The sequence below is a fragment of the Vombatus ursinus genome, unplaced genomic scaffold, assembly GCF_900497805.2.
Source record: "Vombatus ursinus unplaced genomic scaffold, bare-nosed wombat genome assembly UNPS02014797.1, whole genome shotgun sequence".
In the NCBI taxonomy this organism is placed as follows: domain Eukaryota; kingdom Metazoa; phylum Chordata; class Mammalia; order Diprotodontia; family Vombatidae; genus Vombatus; species Vombatus ursinus.
The window spans coordinates 723,363-744,692 of NW_020954575.1; the positions used below are offsets into that span (position 1 = coordinate 723,363).

General features: G+C 38.8%; 1 protein-coding gene across 4 annotated transcripts in view; it reads left to right on the top strand.

Moving 5' to 3' along the window:
* ACACA (acetyl-CoA carboxylase alpha) overlaps positions 1–21,330 on the top strand; it is a 238,786-nt gene that overhangs the window by 13,187 nt on the left and 204,269 nt on the right. For 3 of the 4 annotated variants that reach the window (XM_027870541.1, XM_027870542.1, XM_027870545.1), the window contains exon 3: positions 1,267–1,519. In XM_027870541.1, coding sequence (XP_027726342.1) covers positions 1,293–1,519 — 227 coding nt within the window. In that variant the 5' untranslated portion in view covers positions 1,267–1,292. Of the gene's footprint in view, positions 1–1,266; positions 1,520–19,226; positions 19,251–21,330 lie in introns of those variants that run through there. The other variant, XM_027870544.1, reaches the window with a different exon arrangement.

Genomic DNA, 21,330 nt, shown 5'->3' on the forward strand with positions numbered 1-21,330 from the left:
GACTGTTTCCATTAATGAAGATCATAAACAGTCTTTAACTTAAAATCTCATGGATTTGCCTGTAAGTGTTAGAGCTGGGATTTTTAAAAAAAAATTAAATATTTCATGATGTATACACAGGAGTAGGAATATTGGACCTAGAGTCAGAGAGACCTGGGTTCAAATCTCTAGTACTTACTAGTTATGTGACCATGCACGATCTAGTCCAGAGGTGAGGAACCTGCAGCCTCAAGGCCACCTGTGGCCCTCTGGGTCGTCAAGTGCTGTCCTTTGATTGAATCCAGACTTCACAGAACAAAACCCCTTAATAAAAGGATTTGTTCTGTAAAACTTGGACTCAGTCAAAAGGCTGCACCCAAGGACCTAGAAGGCTACCTATGGCCTTGATGCTGCGGATTCCCCACCCCTAGCCCTAGTCGCTTAACTCTTCGAGACCTAGATGACTAGAACTAGAATTAGGGATCTTAGAGGCCATGTAGTATAATCCCACAATTTTACAGATGAGGAAATTGAGGCCCAAAGAGTTATGGTAGCTTGCCTATAGTCCCATAGGTAGGAAGGAGTAGAGTCAGGATTCAAATTCAGGACATCTGACTGCAGTGCCAGTCTGATATGGATTGTTGAGGAAATGCTTCCATTAAGGAAATCTTGTGTCCTTGACATAGTTGATGTAAATATTACCCACAGTGAATTTTAAAGATATGACCACAAAAGTAACTAGAACTCTAGAGCTAGAAGAGGTCTTAGAGGCTTTGTATTCTAATTCCATAATTTTACAAATGAGGAAACTGAGCCCAGAAAGTTGAAGTGGCTTGTCCAGAGTCCCACAGACAGGAAGGAGCAGAGCCAGACAACCATTACTACTCGGTTTTTAATCAAGCAGTAATAATATATATATAGTTTAAATAAATATCAAATTTTTAAAAAACACAATAAAACTTAACACATCAGTATTATATTTGGAAACCAGAAGCTTTCATAGACTACATTTGTAAGGTTCCCTTAAAATTGCAAGTTGGACAGCCCTGAATTTTTGAGGGATAGCTTAAGAAATGGCTTAAGAAACTTGGAGAAAATGTGTGAAGTTTTGGGGAAAGAAAGGGATTAATTGCTATTTACTACTTAGGAGTAGGTGGTATGACCCATATTTGGGAAAATAAAAGCACTGAAATATTTAGAAAAGGTATTTCTCCAATCCTGCCTTATTCCTACTTGATTATTCATTCCGTTTGGTTTTGCTCTACAACTTTTATGTTTTTTCCCTAGCTCTAAGAGCCTACTTTGATGACATAATGGATGAGCCTTCTCCTGTGGCCAAGCCTCTGGAGCTGAACCAGCACTCTCGATTCATAATTGGCTCTGTGTCTGAAGATAACTCTGAGGATGAGATCAGTAACTTGGTGAAACTGGATCTGCTGGAAGAGAAAGAAGGATCTTTGTCACCAGCTTCTGTCAGCTCAGATACTCTCTCTGACTTGGGATTCCCAAGCCTACAAGATGGCTTGGCCTTACACATGAGGTATGAAGAAGTTTACTCATTGAGTAATTACTCTAATTCCTTGAGAATCATGCTGCGTGAATGAATAGACAAATTTTAGTAGGGATAAGAATGCTTTACCTGGAGTCTTCTCTTTATGCCTCCTTCACCCATATCTTCTTAAATACCAAGTCTTTGGGAAGTGATAGAGCTCAGGAATTTAGTACATTGCTTGCTGTTTTAACCAACATTGTTGAAATTGTCTAAGTAATTAAATAGGCCCTGCATGTAAGCAAATTTGTTTGTAGTTTTCTTTCATTAGACCCTATCATGTCAGTAAGTTCATAGGGGATTTAAAATCATAGATTTGGAGCCATAAGGGACCTCAGAGGGGATCTAATTCAACCCCCTCATTTTATAAGAATCTCAGGTCTGGAGAGGTTAAGTGACTTGTACAATTTCAAAGAGACTTTTTAAGTATCATCTTTTGGATTCAAACCCAGGCCTTCTCACTCTACAATGTTATCTCTCTGTGTGTTGTGTATCTGACAGTAGCCAGTTCTTACTGTGGTATTTTTTAGGTGTTAAGATAAGGTTCCACCACTCTCATTTCTTTAGGATCAAAATTATTTCTATCTTATGATAAATATTTATTATTGTTGCTATTTTTTGACTTTTGGTTGAATACCTGACACCTGGTGATATGCCTTCTTTCTTGGATGAAAGGACTTAGATAAATATACACTGGAGTTACTGTTGAAGCTGCTGCTGTTATTATCTTGGAGCGTCTATATTTAATGGTCATAAAATCATCCAGCCACCCTCCTGCAAAACAAGAACTTTAATATAGTGTAAGAAAATTCCCCAGCTGACTCTTTCTGAGACTGCCCAGCCTATTCTTTGAGGCAGTGAGTGTCCATTTCTTTTTCAGGTAGCTATTTGAAAGGTGGAGGGAAAGAAGAGTCACCCTCTATGCTGTTGATTAGAGAAAGTTAGAGTTGGAAGGAATTTTAGTAGTTCTCTTGTCTAACCTCTTCATTTTACAGAGGAGGCAAATGAGGTCCTGAGGGATGAAGTATCTTATATGAAAGTGTTGAGTGCTTAAGTTATTTGTTAAATTGAGACCAAACCCTTGGAGAAATAAGCCAGATTTTGGTGCTCACACTGAAGTGGCATGATTAGTACCATAAGGCCTTGAAACTTCTCTGCTATTACAAAACTCATGCTTGCAGCACATGAATATCCTGTGACTGGTGTGGTCAGTGGCTAGAGAAGTTGGTGGTACCATTTCTTAGTTAATAAGAGGTGGTCCCTTTTGATCTGTTAAAAAAAATCATTTGAGGCTAGTCTTCATTCAGGGTAAGTTATTTGGAGTAATTTTAAGGAATAAACTTAAGACACTATATAAATGTTATTTTTGAAAGCAAATTGACATATTGATATAATCAATTATATTTGGACTTAGTTTCTAAAATCAGCTTTTGTAATGAATATGAGCAGGTGCATTTCTGAGAGGATATTAGCTGCCAGTAGTCCAGAGTCAATAACATACTGATGCTTTTAATAAATCTGTGCTCTTGTCAGTGTGGATACTTCCTCTATCATCGAACATTTGTGCCTCTTCTTCCTGTGTGATTTTTGTCCATGTCCTTCTGTAAATCCTCCACAGAACTTCTACCTAACATAACAGAGGACTTCTTCCAGGTCGTAATGTTTTATGAATGCCAGTGCAACCCTTGTGCTGTCCATCTGTCATTCTTCACTCTCCTTGACTTACTTCCTTTTCTTGTCATACCTGTCATTGATGCCATTTCTTGAGTGGGAGTCATCATTGATGATATGCTGCAGTTTATTTACACCCATTCTATGTCTCTTCATTGTCCTTTAGGTCAAACTGCAGTTTTGGTTTTTGAGAGATGGTGTTGTGCCGTGCTTTGCAAACACTGAGTGTCACCAGGAGCCTCTTGGTAGGAGGCAGCTTTTGTAGCTTGGAATAGCTTGGGACTTTTGAATGCTCTGTGCTGTTTCCCCCATGCCTTCCAGGCCACACACTCCTTTCTGTTCAATTCTGGGTCTGTCTTATTGTCCATCTGTTGGAAGGTAGATATGTTATTGGTGAAGTAACTCAGTCTAACATCATGTCATAATCTGGGCAATATTCATTCCTTATTCACTTGGTTTTTCTTATGTGGATTCTTGACCAGTAGTCTTTTAGTGGCTATATATCTCTGTAGTTTTTAGGGTTCAGTGTACTCAGTACAATGCCATCCACTTAGGAACATCTCCTGAACCAATAGTAGTGACAGCTTATGTTTGTCTATCTTAGAGGTTCCCCAGCTTATTTGACCTACTACCCTCTTTTTAAAAAAAAAAAATTACTCAGTTCCCCCTTGGAAATCTACTTTCTTTAACCCTTTAATAGTTTTTTGAAATTTATGTTATTTCAAAAAAATATAAAAATTTTCAAAAATGATGCTTCTTAAATTTAATAATTTATTGCAAATTTGTGGTTTTTTGTCCTGCATTGAAATTTTGATGATGCAGTATTGTGTCACGTCACCTGACGATATCGTATTGTAAACAAGTAATTACACGTACATATTCCTGTCTGTGCATGCTGGACTTCCAACAATGCTCCACAGGTTCACCTGCCAACACTTTCTTGTTAAGACCTGTCAGTAGACGTGATGACTGATCAGTTGTAACTTGCATTTTGCGTGTTTATATGGAAAGTAATGTAATCACTACGACTTTGTTACACGACAGATGAAACGTGTATGAATGGTTTTTCAAAATTTTGTTATCTTTTCTTCTTTCCTCACGCTTCTACTGCTCCCTTATTTTTATTCAACACCCCCAGTTGCACCTGAGGCTACTACCACCTCCCTATATAGTTCCAGTGCCTCCCAGGGGTTGTATTGCCCACTTTGGAAACCTATGGTCTAGCACTTTACAGTTTACAAAGCATTTTAAGTTCAAAATGAATTAAAAGAAAAAAGGCCCATCATGGCTTGGTGACATTATAGAGCACGATGCTTTATTTTATATGTAGTTTTTTGTTTCAGCTTTTTGTTTTTGCAAGTTGAACTTACCACTTGGTAGTTGACAAATGTGAACCTCACTAATAACACATCAGACAACATCTGAGGCCACTCATAGAGTAAGTTAAGACTGAATTTGAATGCCATCTACCCATCCACTTGGTTTATTTACTTTCATAACTTCCTTGCTGGCATATCAAAGTATGTGGATTTACATACACACGTACATACACTCTGTTGCTGTAGTGTTATGGAGGATTTGTAGGATTATAGAATTTTAGGAGTGGAAGGAACTTAAAAAGTTCCACCTCCCTTGTAAGACAGGTTAAGAAAATGAGGTCTAGAGAGATTGAGTGATCTGCCCAAAGTAATAAGTAGCAGGTTCACGATTCAAACCCTGGTCCTTTAATGCCTGATCAATTGATCTGTCACCCTAGATGGAGATTATTTGAGATTGTCCCACATATCTAAAAGGTACAATTTCAGAACACCCTATGGTTGTCTAAATACAGTTGGAATTGTAATGTTTTGTGCCTGGTACTTTAGGAAGAATTTAAATGAGGTATCTGCCTTCAAGGCATATTACTCAAGTGTACTAAATCTGCTTGCTGTTAGATTGGAAGAGGATTTGTCTTTTTTTAAAAAATTATTATTAATTAATTAATTTTGATTTATCAACAATCATTTCTGTAAGCTTTTGAGTTTTAAATTTTTCTCCTCCCTCTCCACCTCCCTCCCCAAAATGGCATGCAATCTGATATAGGCTATACATCTACATTTCTGTTAAACATATTTTCACATTGGTCATGTTGTAAGGAAGAATTAGAACCAATAGGAGGAACCACCAGAAAGAGTAAACAAAACACAACAGAAGAAAAAATAGCAAATAGTATGCTTTGATCTGCATTCAAACTCCATAGTTCTTTTTTTGGATATGGATAGCATTTTCCATCATGAGACTTTTGGAGATGTCTTAGATCCTTGCATTGTTGAGAAGGGCTTAGTCTATCAAAGTTAGTCATCTCACAGTGTGGCTGTTACTGTGTACAATGTTCTCCTGGTTCTGTTCACTTCACTCATCAGAGGATTTGTCTTGTTTGGAGTATTTTCACATTTGGTCTTTGTGGAGAGCAAGTTTTTGAACTTCTGTGTCATATGATTTGTATCTCCTGGTGGTTGAAACACCTAATTGTTTTGAAAAGGCACCTTTTTCCTTAGAGTAAATACTAAAAGTTTTCTAGTATTTTATGTTGGACAAGTGTCAGCAAACTTTATATGCATGAATTGCTGCTCTCTGGTAGGTACATATTTTTAGTATAAATACCTGTTGAAATGTATTAAAACAATTCTCTTTTGGAGGATAGATCATGGCTGAATTCACACTGCCATTGCTCTGTATTGAATTGCAACCTTATCCTACTTTTGATCTCTGGAATGGAGAGACAGTAATTTTTTTTTTCAATTATTTAGTAATTTATTTTTCCCCAATTACTGTAAAAATAATTTTTAACATTTGTTTTAAAAACTTTGAGTTCCAAATTCTCTCCCTTCCTCCCTGTCCTCCACCCCCACCCCATTGAGAAGGCAAGCAATTCGATATAGGTTATATATGTGTAGTCATGCAGAACATTTCTGTAATAGTCATCTTGTGAAAGAAAACAGACAAAAAAAAAATGAAGGGGCACCTAGGTGGTGCAGTGGATAGAGGTCCAGGCTTAGAGTCAGGGGGACCTGAGTTCAAATCCAACCTCAGACACCTGACACTTACTTATTAGCTATGTGACCCTGAGCAAGTCTCTTAACCCCAATAGCCTCACCAAAAAGCAAAAGAAAAAAAAGAAAAAAAAACAAAACCAAAAATCCTCATGAAAAATAAAGTAAAAAAAAAAAGAATGGTTCAATCTGTATTCACACACCATCAGTTCTTTCTTTGGGGATGGATAGCATTTTTCATCATAATTTCAAAGTTGTCTTGGATTGTTGTATTTCTGAGAATAGCTATCATTCACAGCTGATCATCTTATGATATTGCTGTACCTTTGTACACAGTACATTCACTTTTCCATCAGACCACGCAAGTCTTTCCAGATTTTCCTGAGAATATCCTGCTCATCATTTCTTATAGTACAGTAGTATTCCATCATAATCACATACTGCAACTTGTTTAGCCATTCCCCAGTTGATGGGCATTTCCTCGTTTTCCAGTTCTTTGCCCCCAGAAAAAAGCTACTATAAATATTTTTGTACATATAGGTCTTTTTCCATATCTTTTGGGATACAATGTAGTGGTATTGCTAGGTCAAAGGGTATGCATGGTTTTATAGTCCTTTGGTCATAGTTCCAAATTGCTCTCCAGAATGGTTGAATCAGTTCCCAACTCCACCAACAGTGCATTAGTATGTCATTTTTCCCACATCCCCTCCAACATTTGTTATTTTCCTTTTCTGTCCTATTAGCCAATCTAAGAAGTATGAGGTAGTACCTCAGAATTGTTTTAATTTGCATTTCTTCAATCAGTAGTGAGTTAGAGTATTTTTTCATATATAGGTATAGATGGCTTTGATTACCTCATCTAAAAACTGACCATATCTTTTGATCATTTATCAGTTGGGGAATGGCATATTTTTAAAAATTTGCCTCAGTTCTCTGTATGTTTGAGAAATGAGGCCTTTATCAGAGAAACTTGCTTCAAAATTTTTTTCAGTTACTATTGCTAATTATATTTCTCTCCTTCCTATCTTACCTCCTCACTTTAATTCTGTTCTCTTTCCTTTTACCCTGTCCTCTCCTCAGAAGTGTTTTGCTTCTGATTACCCCCTCTCCTAATCCGCCCTCCCCTCTGTCACACACTCCCTTCCCCTCCTACTTTACTGTAGGGCAAGATTTCTATATCCACTTGAGTGTGTATGTCATTCCCTCTTTGAGCCATTTCTGATGAGAGTAAGGTTCATTTACTTCCCCTCACCTCCACCATTGTAAAAGCTTTTACTTACCTCATTTATGTGAGATAATTTACCCTATTCTACCTCTCCCTTTCCCTTTCTCCCAATACATTCCTCTCTCTTAATTTTATTTGTTAGGTATCATCTCTTCATATTCAACTTACACCTATGCCCTCTGTATGTATATTTTTCTGCTAACTAGCCTAATAATGAGAAAGGTCTTATGAGTTACAAAATCATCTTCCCATGTAGGAATGTAAACAGTTTAACCTTCTTAAATCCCTTATGATTTCCCTTTTTTGTTTACCTTTTTGTGCTTCTCTTGAGTCTTGTATCTGAAAGTCATATTTTCTATTCAGCTCTGGTCTTTTCATCAAGAATGCTTGAAAGTTTTCTATCTCATTGAATGTCAATTTTTCACTTTGAAGGATTATACTGAGTTTTGCTGGGTAGGTGATTCTTGGTCGTAATCCTAGTTCCTTTGCCCTCCAGAGTATCATATTCCAAGCCCTCTGATCCTTTAATGTAGAAGCTGCTAAATCTTGTGTTATCCTGACTGTGGCTCCATGGTACTTGAATTGTTTATTTCTGGTTGCTTGCAATATTTTCTCCTTGACTTGGCAACTCTGGAATTTGGCTATAATATTCTTGGCAGTTTTCATCTTGGGAATCTCTTTCAGGAGGTGATCAGTGGATTCTTTCAATTTGTATTTTTACCTTGTGGTTCTCGAATATCAGGGCAGTTTTCCTTGATGATTTCTTGAAAAATGATGTCCAGGCTCATTTTTTGATCATGGCTTTCAGGTAGTCCAGTGATTTTAAAATTATCACTCCTGGCTCTGTTTTCCAGATCAGTTGTTTTTCTAGTGAGATATGTCACATTGTCTTCTATTTTTTCATTCTTTTGGTTTTGTTTTATTGTTAACTTTTTAAAAATTCTGTTCACCTCATTAACTTCTTCTTCTTCCTTTTTGGTTAGATTTTGTCTAGTTCTGAGAGTGGAGGTTGAAGTCTTCTACTAGTTTTGCTTTTTTTTTTTTCTTTCCTGTAACTCACTTAACTTCTCTAAGAATTTGGAAGCTATGCCACTTGGTGTGTGTGTGTGTGTGTGTGTATATACATATACATATATATATGTGTGTATATATATATATATGTAATATATATGTTTAGTATTGACATTACTTCATTGTTGATGGTACTTTTTTAGGAAGATGTGGTTTCTTACCTTATCTCTTTTAATTAGATCTATTTTTACTTTTGCTTTGTCTGAGATCAAGATTTCTACTCCTGGTTTTTTTACTTTAACTAAAGCATAATATATTTTGCTCCAGCCTTTTACCTTTGTGTGTTTCTCTCTACTTCATATTTGTTTCTTGTAAACAACATATTGTGGGATTCTGGTTTTTAATCCACTCTGCTATTCCACTTCCATTTTATGGGAGATTTCATCCCATTCACATTCAAAGTTGCGATTACTAACTGTGTATTTCCCTCCATCCTATTTTCCCCCTGTTTATACTTTTCTCTCTCCTTTCACCCTGTCCCTCCTCACCAGTGTTTTGCTTCTTATCACCATCTCCCTCAATTTGTCTTCCCTTTGTCTTTCCCCCCTACTTCTGCCCTCCCTTCTTTCCTGTCTCCTATTCATGCCCCCCTCTCTTTTCTATCCCCTTTCCTCTCTTACTTCCCTATGGGGCACGATAAATTTCTATCCCCAACTAAATGTGTATGTTATTCCTTCTTTGAACCAGATCTGATGAGAGTATGGTATAAACCATGCTCACCCCACTCCCTTCTTTCCTTCTATTGTAATAGGTCTTTTGTGCTTCTTCATGTGATTTACTCTATTTTGCCTCCCCCTTTCCTATTCTCCCAGTACAATCCTTTTTCACCCCTCATTTTTTTTTATGTCATCACATCAAAGTCAACTTATACCCACATCTTCTATCTATGTATACCCCTTCTAACTCCCCTAAAAGAGATAACAGTTCTCAAGAGTTACAAGTATCATCTTCCCATGCAGGGATATAAACAGTTTAACTTTATTGAATAACATGTTTTTTTTTCCCCTTTCCTGTTTACCTTTTTATGCTTCTCTTGAGCCTTGTATTTGAAAGCCAAATTTTCTATTCAGCTCTGGTCTTTTCATCAGGAAAGTTTAAAGTTCCCTATTTTATTGAATGTCCATCTTTTCCCCTGAAACATTATGTTTGGTTTTGCTGGGTAGTTGATTCTTGGTTGTAATCCAAGCTCCTTTGCCCCCCTGGGATACCATATTCTAAGCCCTCAGATCCTATAATGTAGAAGATGCTAAATCCTGTGTAATCCGGACTATGGCTTCTTGATGTTGGAATTATTTCTTTTTAGCTGCTTGCAGTATTTTCTCCTTGACTTAATAATTATGGAATTTGGCCACAGTATTCCTTGGCGTTTTCATTTTGGGATCTCTTTCGGGAGGTGATTGGTTAATTCATTCAATTACTATTTTACCCTCTGGTTCTAGGCCGTTAGGGCAGTTTTCCTTGATAATTTCTTGAAAGATGCTGTCCAGGCTCTTTTTTTGATCATGGCTTTCAGGTAGTCTAAGAATTCTTACATTATCTCTCTTGGATCTATTTTCCAGGTCAGTTGTTTTTCCAACGAGATATTTTACATTTTCTTCTATTTTTCCATTCTTTTGATTTTGTTGGACTGTTTCTTGATGTCTCATACAGTCATTAGCTTTCATGCTCAGTTCTAATTTTTAAGTAATTATTTTCTTCAGTTAGCTTTTGTACCTCCTTTTCCAATTGGCCGATTCTGTTTTTTAAGGAATTGATTTCTTCAGTCAATTTTTGTCTTCCCTTTTCCAAGCTGTTGACTCTCTCTTGCATATCTCTCATTGTTTTCCTATTTTTTCCTACCTCTTATTTGATTTTTAAAATCCTTTTTGAGCCCTTCCAAGAAGGCTTTTTGGGCTTGAGACCAATTAATAATCCTCTTTGAAGTTTTGCATGTAGATATTTTGACGTTGTTGTCCTCTTCGGAGTTTGCATTTTGATCTTTCCTGTTGCTATAGTAGCTTTTTATGGTCAGTGCTCTTTAATGTTTCTTGCTCATTTTTAGTCTGTTTTGAGGCTTTTAAAGTTGATATCTGCTCCTAGGGCACAGGGAGCATCGTCCCAAGATTCTTGTGCTGGGGGCCAGGGGTCTGTTCACTCTGGGGCCTCAGGTGCTGGCGGCTTGCCCGCTATGCTGTAGTGAACTGGCCTAGTCGTGCCTCTTGTGTGCCAGGTTCATGGACTGGCAATTTGCAGCCAGAACAACGGGGCCTCTGTTGCTGATCTGTGCTGTGGCTAAGAGCCTCATGCTGGCTTGCCTGGACACTGACTTTGCTGGGCTGTGCTCCTCTTCTACCCAAGTGAGACAGACCTTTTCAGAAGTCCCTCCAAGGTATCTTAAGCTGGAAAATTTTTTCACTCCATCTTTTTGTAGGTTCTGTTGTTTCAGAATCCATTTAGAGGCTTAATTTAATGTTGTTTCCAAGGGAAACTGGGGAGAACAGGCAACCTCCTGGCTTTTCTCTGCCATCTTGGCTCTGCTCCTTCCCCAGTTCTAATTTTTAAGGAATTCTTTTTTTCAGTGAGATTTTGTACCTCTTATTTCATTTGGTCAGTTCTACTTTTTAAGGAGTTTTTTCCTCCAGTCAGTTTTTATGCCTCTTTTATTATTAGGCCAGTTCTGTTTTTTTAAGGTATTATTTTCTTTAGTATTTTTTTGTGCCTCTTTTACCAAACTGTTAATTTTCTTTTTATAATTTTCTTGCATCATTCTCATTTCTTTCTTTTTTTGAATTTATTTAGTATTTTACTTTTCCTCAGTTACATGTAAAACAATTTTTAATATTCGTTTTTAAAACTTTGAGTTCCAAATTCTCTCTTTTCCTCTTCCCTCCCCTCCCATCCCCCACCCCCATTGAGAAGGCAAGCAGTTTGATATAGTTTATGACTACGTGTGTAGCCATGCAAAATATTTCCGTATTAGTCATATTGTGAAAAAAAACATAGACCAAAAAAAATCCTCTTAGAAAAATAAAGAAAATTTAAAAAAAAAGTAAGCTTCAATCTGTATTCAGATACCATCAATTCTTTCTCTAGGGGATGGATAGTATTTTTTATCACACGTCCTTCAGATTTGTCTTGGATCATTGTACTGCTGATAATAGCTGAGTCATTCACAGCTGATCATCTTATAATATAATGTTACTTTGTACACAGGACATTTCATTTTGCATCAGCTCATGTATGTCTTTCCAAGTTTTTCTAAGAACGTCCTGCTTATCATTTGTTATAGCACAATAGTATTTCATCATAATCACATACCACAGTTTGTTCAGCCATTCACCAATTGATGGGCATTTCCTCATTTTCCAATTCTTTGTAACCAGAAAAGAGCTGCTATAAGTATTTCTGTGCATATTGGTCCTTTTCATTTTTGTTTTTTTATCTCTCTTGGGATACAGACTTAGTAGTGGTATTGCTAGGTCAAAGGGTATGGATGGTTTTATAGTCCTTTGGTCATAGCTCCAAATTGCTCTCCAGAATGGTTGAATCAGTTCACAACTCCACCAACAGTGCATTAATGTGTCATTTTTCCCACATCCCCTCCAACATTTGTCATTTTCGTTTTCTGTCCTGTTAGTCAATCTAAGAGGTGTGAGGTAACACCTCAGAATTGTTTTGATTTGCATTTCTTCAGTCAATAGTGAGAGCATTTTTTCATATAGGTATAGATAGCTTTGATTACTTATCTGAAGACTGATATCTTTTGATCATTTATCAGGGGAATGGCTCATATTTTTATAAATTTACCTCAGTTCTTTATATGTTTGAGAAATGAGGCCTTTATCAGAGAAACTTGCTTCAAATTTTTTTTTTCACAGTTAATATTGCTAACTGGTTTTTTTTTTCTTTTTTTTTTGCAAGGTAATTAGGGTTAAGTGACTTGCCCAGAGTCACACAGCTAGTGTCAAGTGTCTGGTCTGAGACTGGATTTGCACCCAGGTCCTCCTGACTCTAGGGCCAGTGCTCTATCCGCTGTGCCATCTAGCTGCCCCTGCTAACTGCGTTTTTATCCATCCTGTTTCCCCCCCCTTTTTATTCTATTTTCTCTCTCCTTTCATTCTGTCCATCCTCAAAAAGTGTTTTGCTTCTGACTACTTCCTCCCCTAATCTGTCCTCCCTTCTATCACCCTCGCTCTCTTCTGTTATCCCTTTCTCCTCCTATTTTCCTGCAGGGTAAGATAGATTTCTACACTCAATTGAGTGTTATTTCCTGTGAGCCAATTCTGATGAGAGTAAGGTTTGCTCATTCCCCCTCACCTCTCCCCCACTTCCCCTCCACTGTAAAAGCTTTTTCTTGACTCTTTTATGTGAGGTAATTTTACCCCATAGTACCTCTCTCTTTCCCTTTGTCCCAGTACATTCCTCTCTCACCCCTTAATTTCCTTTTTTAGACAGCATCTCTTCATATTCAACTCATACCTGTGCCTTCTGTCTATATATATATTTCTTGTAACTGCCTTAATAATGAGAAAGCTCTTATGAGTTACAAATATCTTCCCGTGTAGGAATGTAAACAGTTTAACCTTGTTAAGTCTCTTATGATTTCCCTTTTCTTTTTACCTTTTTGTGCTTCTCTTGAGTCTTGTATTTGAAAGTCACATTTTCTATTCAGCTGTGGTCTTTGCATTAGGAATGCTTGAAAGTCCTCTATTTTATTGAATGTCCATTTTTTCCACTGAAGGATTATACTTAGTTTTGCTGGGTAGGTGATTCTTGGTTGTATATTAGCTCCTTTGCCTTCCAGAATATCTTATTCCAGCCCCCTGATCCTTTAATGTAGAATCTGCTGAATCTTGTGCTATCCTGATTGTGGCTCCATGCTCGTTCTCCTTCTTGCCCTGGGACTGCCACCTATGACTGCGATGCAGATCTGAGTATGGGCAGAGCAACAGAATCCTACCTTAATGCTTAGTCTCTTGCTGACCAGTGGTTCCGCTCTCTTACCATCTGTGGGCAGAGAGCTTCTGAAGCGGTCACTTCTGATTCAGTGGCTGCTGATTCAGTGACTCCCAAGGCCTTCTTGTGCTTTGCAGTGGCCCAGTCTGTGCTGGATTGTGCTCCATTCTCACCCAGGTGGGATGGACCTTTCCTGCTGACCTTCTCGGTTTTCTTTGGCTGGAAAATTATTTCACCTCATCCTTTTGTGGGTTCTGCTGCTCCAGAAATTGTTTTATAGTATTATTTAAAGGTATTCAGAAGGGTTTTGGGGAGAGCTCAGGTGAGTTGGGAGAGTCAGGTGAGCTACCTTTTCTCTGCCATCTTGGCTCCACTTCAATCATTTTCATTTCTTTTCCAGTTTTTCCTCTACCACTCATCTCTTCTTTAACTTTTCCAGGAATTCTTGTTAGGCTTGGGTCCAATTAACATTTTTCTTAGAGGCTTTTTTCTAGGGGGTAGGGGTAGCTGTTTTCACTTTGTTGTCGTCTTCTTTTTTTTGTGTCTTGGTTTTCCCTGCCATCATAGTAGCTTTTTATGGTCAGAATTTTATTTTGTTGTTTGCTCATTTTTCCATCCTATTTCATGCTTCTGAACTTTATGTTAAAGTTTGGCTCTGTACTGTCCAAAGCTTCTGGCCTTTTTGTATTGTTGTTTTCAGAATTGGTTGTGGGGGGTGGGGTCCTGAGAGTTTCTGGTGCTTCCAAGGTGGTATGATCCTGGGAGAGAGGTGTGGTCATTGCTTTTTAGGTCTGCTCTCTGGTCTTTACCAAGGAAGGTACCCTGCTTCCCTGCAGCTGCATACTACTACTCCTCTCTACTTTGGTACTGTGAAGAGGGCCCCTTCTCCCTTGCGATCATCTATCACTTTTCCTCTACACTTTTCATTTGCAACCTGTAACTGCATATGGGCAATAGAGTTGTCAGTCAGCACCAGCTGTACCCAGTGCCAGAAAAGGGAGCAGTTATACAACCCCCTCACTGTCTCTGGGTTGAGAGAAGCTGTTGCTGCTCTTGCTGCTGCTGTGCCTGTGGGCTCTGGACATACCTTTATCAGACCTCCACACCGATGTTACATACTACTTCTCCTGCCTATGTCTTAAGTTTTCTTAGACTGGAAAAATATCTCACCCTGACTTTTTGTTAGCTCTGCTGCTTCAAAATTTGATTTTAGTTGTTATTTTAAAGTTGTTTGGAGGGAAATGTTGGTAGAGTTCAGCTGGGTGGCTTCCCCTTATCCACCATCTTGGTTCTCCTCACCTTCATTTCTAAGAATCCCTCAGACCTGAATGTTGGATTGAGAAAGCTAGTTTTGATTTGGGGAACATGATCTCTGCTAGTTTCCTAGGATATGGACTTTGGGAATATTTTTCTCTCATGATTTGGTTTTGTTAGCCCTTTCAAATTTTGCCTGCAGGGTCTGAATATATTCTTCTACTTTTTGTTACTTAATTCCCCCTCCCCCGCTTACATCTCTCCATGCTCTTAGCTCTCACTGTGGCTCGCTTATTCTTTTCCTGATGTACGCAGGTGCTGTGGTGCCCAGAAAGTAAGTAGACAGAGGAAGAAGCCATTAAGGATTAGATCTGGAACTTGTTCTTTTGCTGAAGGCAGTATTTTCTTCCTCTTCCCACTTTCTTACTGTCTTTTTTCTGTGCAGAAATTAGAAGCTGTGCCATTGGGTCAGCCAATTCAAGGAGAGGTAGTGTGTGCTTTTCCTGGAATTTCTTTAATGTAGGTAGCAATTTATTGCAGTAAAATTATGTGTTCTAATTGGGATATGGCCAATTAAGAACTTAGAGATCTTTTAGTTCAGCTTCCTTGTTTTACAGATGACAAATCTGAGGCACAGTAATGATATAATTGCCTAGTGTCATTCAGCAAGTTAGTTGTATAGCAGGGATGGAACCTAGTTCTCCTGACTCTCAGTACAATGCTATTGTCGTAAATCATGTGGTTCTTATAAATTTTTCCTCTCCTACTTTTTAGATAATATGTAGTCCAAAGCAATGGCCCACTTTTGTTAAGGAATCAGTTAAAATTGGCAAGCTATAATGTATATTTGACTGGTTTTGTGGGCTTGGGTCTGTAATTGTCTTCTACCTTACTTTTCCATGACCAGAAAAAATTACAAAAGGCAACATGATACATAAACCTAAATTCTTTAAGTTTTTCTTATTGAATATCTTTCATTTTTAGGTCAGGTCTGCTTAACCTCTTGCCCCTCAGCCCTCCAGAGTTCACCAATTTTAGGTTTCCCATGTACTCTTCTGATAAGTGATCTACTCTCTTGTCCTTTTAGACTTCCTTTGGCAACTTAGGCATTCATTTCACCTTTTTTTAAGGGAAGGCCTGTGAAGATCCGTCTTAGGATTTCCCCCTTGGCCTTTATTCAGTTAAATTTAACATGGTTTTATTAAATGATTGCTAGGTGCCAAATACTGTGCTAGATGTTTAGGATACTCAATCAGAAATAAGATAGTCTTTACTCTTAAGAAGCTTACATTCTACTGGGGGAAGGAACGGACACAAATAAGTAAATTTTTAAAAAGCTAAGTAATTTCTGGCATTGGAGCACTAACAACTGGGGGAATTAAGAAAAGTCCTTTATAGCTGAGCTTTGACAGTTTCCAAGACATGGAGAGAAGGACTGAGAGCATTCCAGGTAGTAAATAGCCTGTTCAAAGATACAGAGATGGAAGATGGAATATTGTGTATGGGGAGAACATAGAAGAGAGGCAGGGCTGAAAGGAAGTAATGTAAAATTAGTCTGGAATGAAAGATTGGAGACAAGAGTGTGAAGAGTTTGAAATGCCAAACAGAAGAATTTGTATTTAGTTCTGGAGGCAGTAGATTAGGAACTACTGAAGATTGTTGAGCAAGTGGAGGGGAGATACTTGAAGCAAGGAGACAAATTTGGAAGCTATTAAAGCAGTCCCTGGAAGAGGTGTTGAAGGCTTGAACTAGGATGGAAGCCAAATGAAACTGATGCAGTAAATGTTGTGAAGGTAGAGCCGAGAAGACTTGGCAAGAGGTTTGATTAAGAGGCAAGAGAGAGAAGCCTCAGGCATGACTACGAAGTTCTGAACCAACCTTGGTGATTAGAAAGATGGTGATGCCCTTGAAAGACATAAAGAAATTCAAAGGAAGAGAAAAGGTAATTTTTTAGATATATAGTTTTTGATACTTATGGATCACCCAGGTTGAGATGTACATCAGGGAGTTGGTGATGCAGAGCTGGGGCTCAGGAGAGACTATGAGGGCTGCATGTAGATTGGAACCTAACGAGATCACTGAGAGACACTGTAGAAAGTGACTGAGGATAGAGTCCTGGGCTATACTTACACACAGTGGAGGGGACATGGATGATGATTCAGCAAAAAAAGACAATCAACAAGCATTTACTAAGTACTTACCATGGTCAGCACTGTTTTAGGGGCGGAGGATACAAAGACAAAAATGAAACAATTTGCCCTTAGAGAACTTGCATGCCATTAGGGAAATAACACATACATATATAAGTATATCCATATGTATTTTGGAACATACCTGTGGATTTCATTGGTGTAGAAAACACCTGATGGAGGAGGAAACTCCCTCTGCAAGTATAGGTTACCACCTGCTCTGCAACTAACAATCATAGAGTTGCCCATTATATATACAAAATACATACTACACTATAACTTTTTGGGGGAGGCGCCAGCGTGTGGAGCGTAGGGATCAGGATCAGGAAGGGCTTTTTGTAGGAGAAAGCATTTGAGCTGAGCTTTGAAAGAAGCTTGGGATTCTAAGAAGAGCGAAGGAGACTGAGTAGGAGCAGTCACATAAAAGCAGAATCAGGAACGAAAAGTTGTGAAAATGAGGGGTAGGTGGCATGGTCTGTAGCGTGCTGGGTCTGGAATCAGGAAGACCTGAGTTCAAATCCAGTCTCAGACACTTATGAACTGTGTAACCCTGGGCACGTCACTTAACCTCTGTTTGCCTGAGTTTCCTCATCTCTAAAATGGGGATAGTAGCAGGATCAAATGAGATAGCCGTTGTAAAGTGCTTAACACAGTGCCTGGCACATAGTAAACATTATATAAATATTAGCTATTAGTAGTAGTATTATGAAAATCTAAGGACAAAAGTGTATGTAGGAGAAGGAAGTGGTCAGCAGTGTCAGATGCTTCAGAAGGGTCAAGTCGGATGATGACTGAGAAAAAAGAGTATGTATTGCTCAGTTAAGAGATGATAGTGACCTTGGAGAGCAGTTTCAGTTGTGTGGTGGATTTGGAAATCATATTGTAAAGTGTTTGAGAAGTGAGTGGGAGAGGATGGAGTGGAGGAGGCAATGAGTGTAGATTGCTTTTTCTAAGAGTTTGGCTTTGAAAGGGAAGGAGAGATGTAGGATGATAGCTTGTGGGGTGGGCAGGGTAATAGGGTGAAGTGAAGGGTTTTTTTTTTTTTGAGAATGAGAGAGATGTGGGCATTGGATAAAGGATGGAACAGGAACCATTGGATAAAGACAGATTAAAAATTTGAAAGAGAGATAGAAAATGAGACAAAATAAGAAATATTTAAAGGAGCAAGTTGCTGAACTGGACAGGAGCTGATGGCCAAATGGTGAGGGAGCGATTGAGAGTGACTGGATGGCAGGAAACTTGTTCTCTGAACCCTGGTCTTAGAACAGGCCTAAAGGTTAGGAACCGCATGTCATGAAGCTAAAGTTTTCTATGTCTGATTCCTTCTGGAGTAAGATTCCATCCCTTAAAGCTACCTCCAGCAAATCTTCAGGCTTTGGTCACACTTTGGCTATTGATGTCTGATTGACTTTTAATGCCACCCCACTCACCATTTTCCGCATATTAAACAATACCCCTTTTACCTTTCTTTCATTTGCATGAACTCTGGGATTCCCTCTCTTGTCCATTCCAGTCCCTTTTATCTGAAGGCCACTGAGTCTAGACTCAAAATGTAATTTAAACTGATCTAGAAAAGTCTATAGTCTCTCATTATCCTTCTGTTCCCCCTCCCCCCGATAAATTAAAATCTCAAGGTAGTTGCAAAACTCTCTTAGTCTGACAGAATTCAAATCTTTTGTTTTACTTTTAGTAATTAATATGTGACACAAAGAAATGTATTCAGTACCTTCAGATGGGTTAAATTCAAGTAATTAAGCAGTGAAACAATGATCTATAATAACTGGCTGTCTGACAGGAAATAACCTTCATTCCAGTGATTGTATATAAGCATCTTACATTTGAGTCTTTGACCAAGTGTTACATCCCATGAAAGGTTGATAATACATTATATTCTGTTTTATAAATAGGGAACGTAAGGACTAGAGCATGTATTGACTCTGGGTTTTGGTCCAGTTTATTTCAGTTTGTTTTTGTACCCATCTTTCTCTCTCAGTATGTTGTATTATGACTGATGGACAAGACAGCCAAAAGGGCATTGTCTTTGTTTTTGTGCTTAGTTTCCCACTGAGATTTATAGATTTAAGGGAGCCATTGCAAGAAGTACATATCTGAGCCAGGTTTCCTTCCTGCTTGTAAAAGGCCTAATAATGTACAAGAAAAGTGTGTGTGTGTGTGTGTGTGTGTGTGTGTGCGCGCGTGTGTGTGCTGCAGTATATCTCAGACTGCATTGCAACCAAACCAGCTAATGCATCACTGTCTTTGGGATAAACTGCTACGTCATCCTTAGTGCTTGGCATGTTACAATGCTGGGATCAGTGTGGGCTCCTAGCTGGAATTTTTGTCAGGTATGTGTTTGCCCATCTGTTCATCGTGGAAGAGGATGGGGTACCTGTGAACTTGGAGACTTCACTGTGGGGCTGTATCCTGTCATCACAGATAAGACTCTAGGAAGCAGTTGTAAATGAGAAGGGACCTTGGCTTTGTGTTTGGGGTTCTTGGTAGACCAGGCTGTTCTTTTGCCTTAGAATGAGCATGTTTTTAAAAGGAGGGAGGGCAACAGGAATGCTGGATATGTGTGTGTGTGTGTGTGTGTGTGTGTGTGTGTGGATTCATGAGTGGATTTTCTGATGTGCAAAATGACCTGCTTTTATTCTGCAACCAGTCCTTTATTGGCTTCCAGGATGTTGGACTCACAGTAACAAAGACAGTGAATGATTTTATTTTAATACACTGTTTACATAGGGGGAGACACATGGGTGTGTGTGTGTGTGTGTGTGTGTGAGTGAGAGAGAGAGAGAGATATTAGCTTATTGCTAGCTCTTTGACCACAAACTGTCCTTAACAAAGGCCCTAGCACTGTGTTCTTGGCAGCCTGAGCAATAGAGAGTAGAGAGACATGAGGTAGAGGTGGGGAGGGAGGCCTGCTGGATTGGAGGCAGGCTTCTTTTACTTGCCAGACTGGTTCTTCTCAGATATATGTAAGGAGGAAGGAAATTTGACTGACAGACCATAATTAGCAGACACTGTATCATGCTGTCTTTTTAATCTTCCTCAGTATCTAAGCACAATGTTTTGCACATAATACATGCTTAATAAATTTGTTGAATGAATGTTGCAAAGTGGCTGATAGAAATAGTATGAGAAGCCAGGGACCTCCTTCTTTGCTTATGACTGATGATCATGGAGGGGTGGTCAAGACTAGGTCTTTTGAGTGGTTGTTTTTTTGTTTTTTTTTTTTAACCTAAAATGATAGTCTGTATTTATTCCTGGTCTCATTTGTACCTTGTGTCTCTTGTAGCCCTATCATATCTTAGAGTATTGCTATCTGATCAGCAAGAAACTGCATTTTTTAAGTGTTCTTGATGGATGGTTTTCCTGAGCAGCCTGATGGTACCAGGGGAAGAGATAGAATGGCAAAGTTGCCTCTGGTGAATTGGCTAGTGACAGTCACTAGCAGATTATAGCGTAGTCGTGGGTATGTATTTTCCAAGTTAGTGGCTGGTCTTTTCCAACACAAGGTGGCGCTCCCTCTTTCAAGCATCTGTTTGTGACATTTGACAGATAAATGATTTGTTTTTAGGGCAGGGTTTCTTCCTTTTCCACTTACCTATGGATTTGTGCTTTGTTGGACTCCTGAAAGGAACCTGTCAGAGTGTGCTTACTTGGCTTTATATGTATGCAAGCCTATTCCAGCTACATTTCCAGACAAGATTCCTTTTCCCTGTTTAAACTAGTTTGGGTCTATTCCTCTGAAATATGCCCCAGGGGTTTCTTTTCCTCATCTGAATTGCTCCCACAGCACCATCTATTGCATCTGCTTCACATCTCATTTTTACTGGCTTTAGTTGTGTTTCTGCCCACAGGGTCTTAGCTTATGACTGTTGTTGTTTAAAAAATTCCTTGGGGGTGTTTGTCCCTCTATATCAGAGTGGAATCTGCACTGGTTTAGCAGTTTATTTGTCTTGTTCAAAATTACGTAGCCTTTGAATGGGCTTTTGTTATCTCTGACCTAGTGTTCTAGTTTTCCATGGACTTTGAGAGTCCTTTTTTTCCTCTGATATTACCTGATTAGTGTGTGCTATCTTTCTATGGGTTTCTGGATGCTCTTGTTTGCTTTGACTGGTTCCTGCCCTTTTAAACTTTGCCTTCCTTGTTTCTCTCCCTCAATCCATGCCTGTCGTGTGCTCTTGGCAGCCAGGGGAGGCTGTCAAGGTTTGCTCTGGTGGCTGTTAGGAGAGAGTGACCTCTGCTGAGACGTGTCTATTGCAACAAGAACAGAGCTGTCAGCCCTGCTTTCTAGTTACATAATCTTTATCTTCTCCCCTCCGCTGTCAGCCCCTCTGGGAAGTCGATTAACTCTTGTGTTGAGTCAAATATTTGGGGAAATAGGCTCAGGGGAAAGAGGGGGGGAAATACCAGAATAAG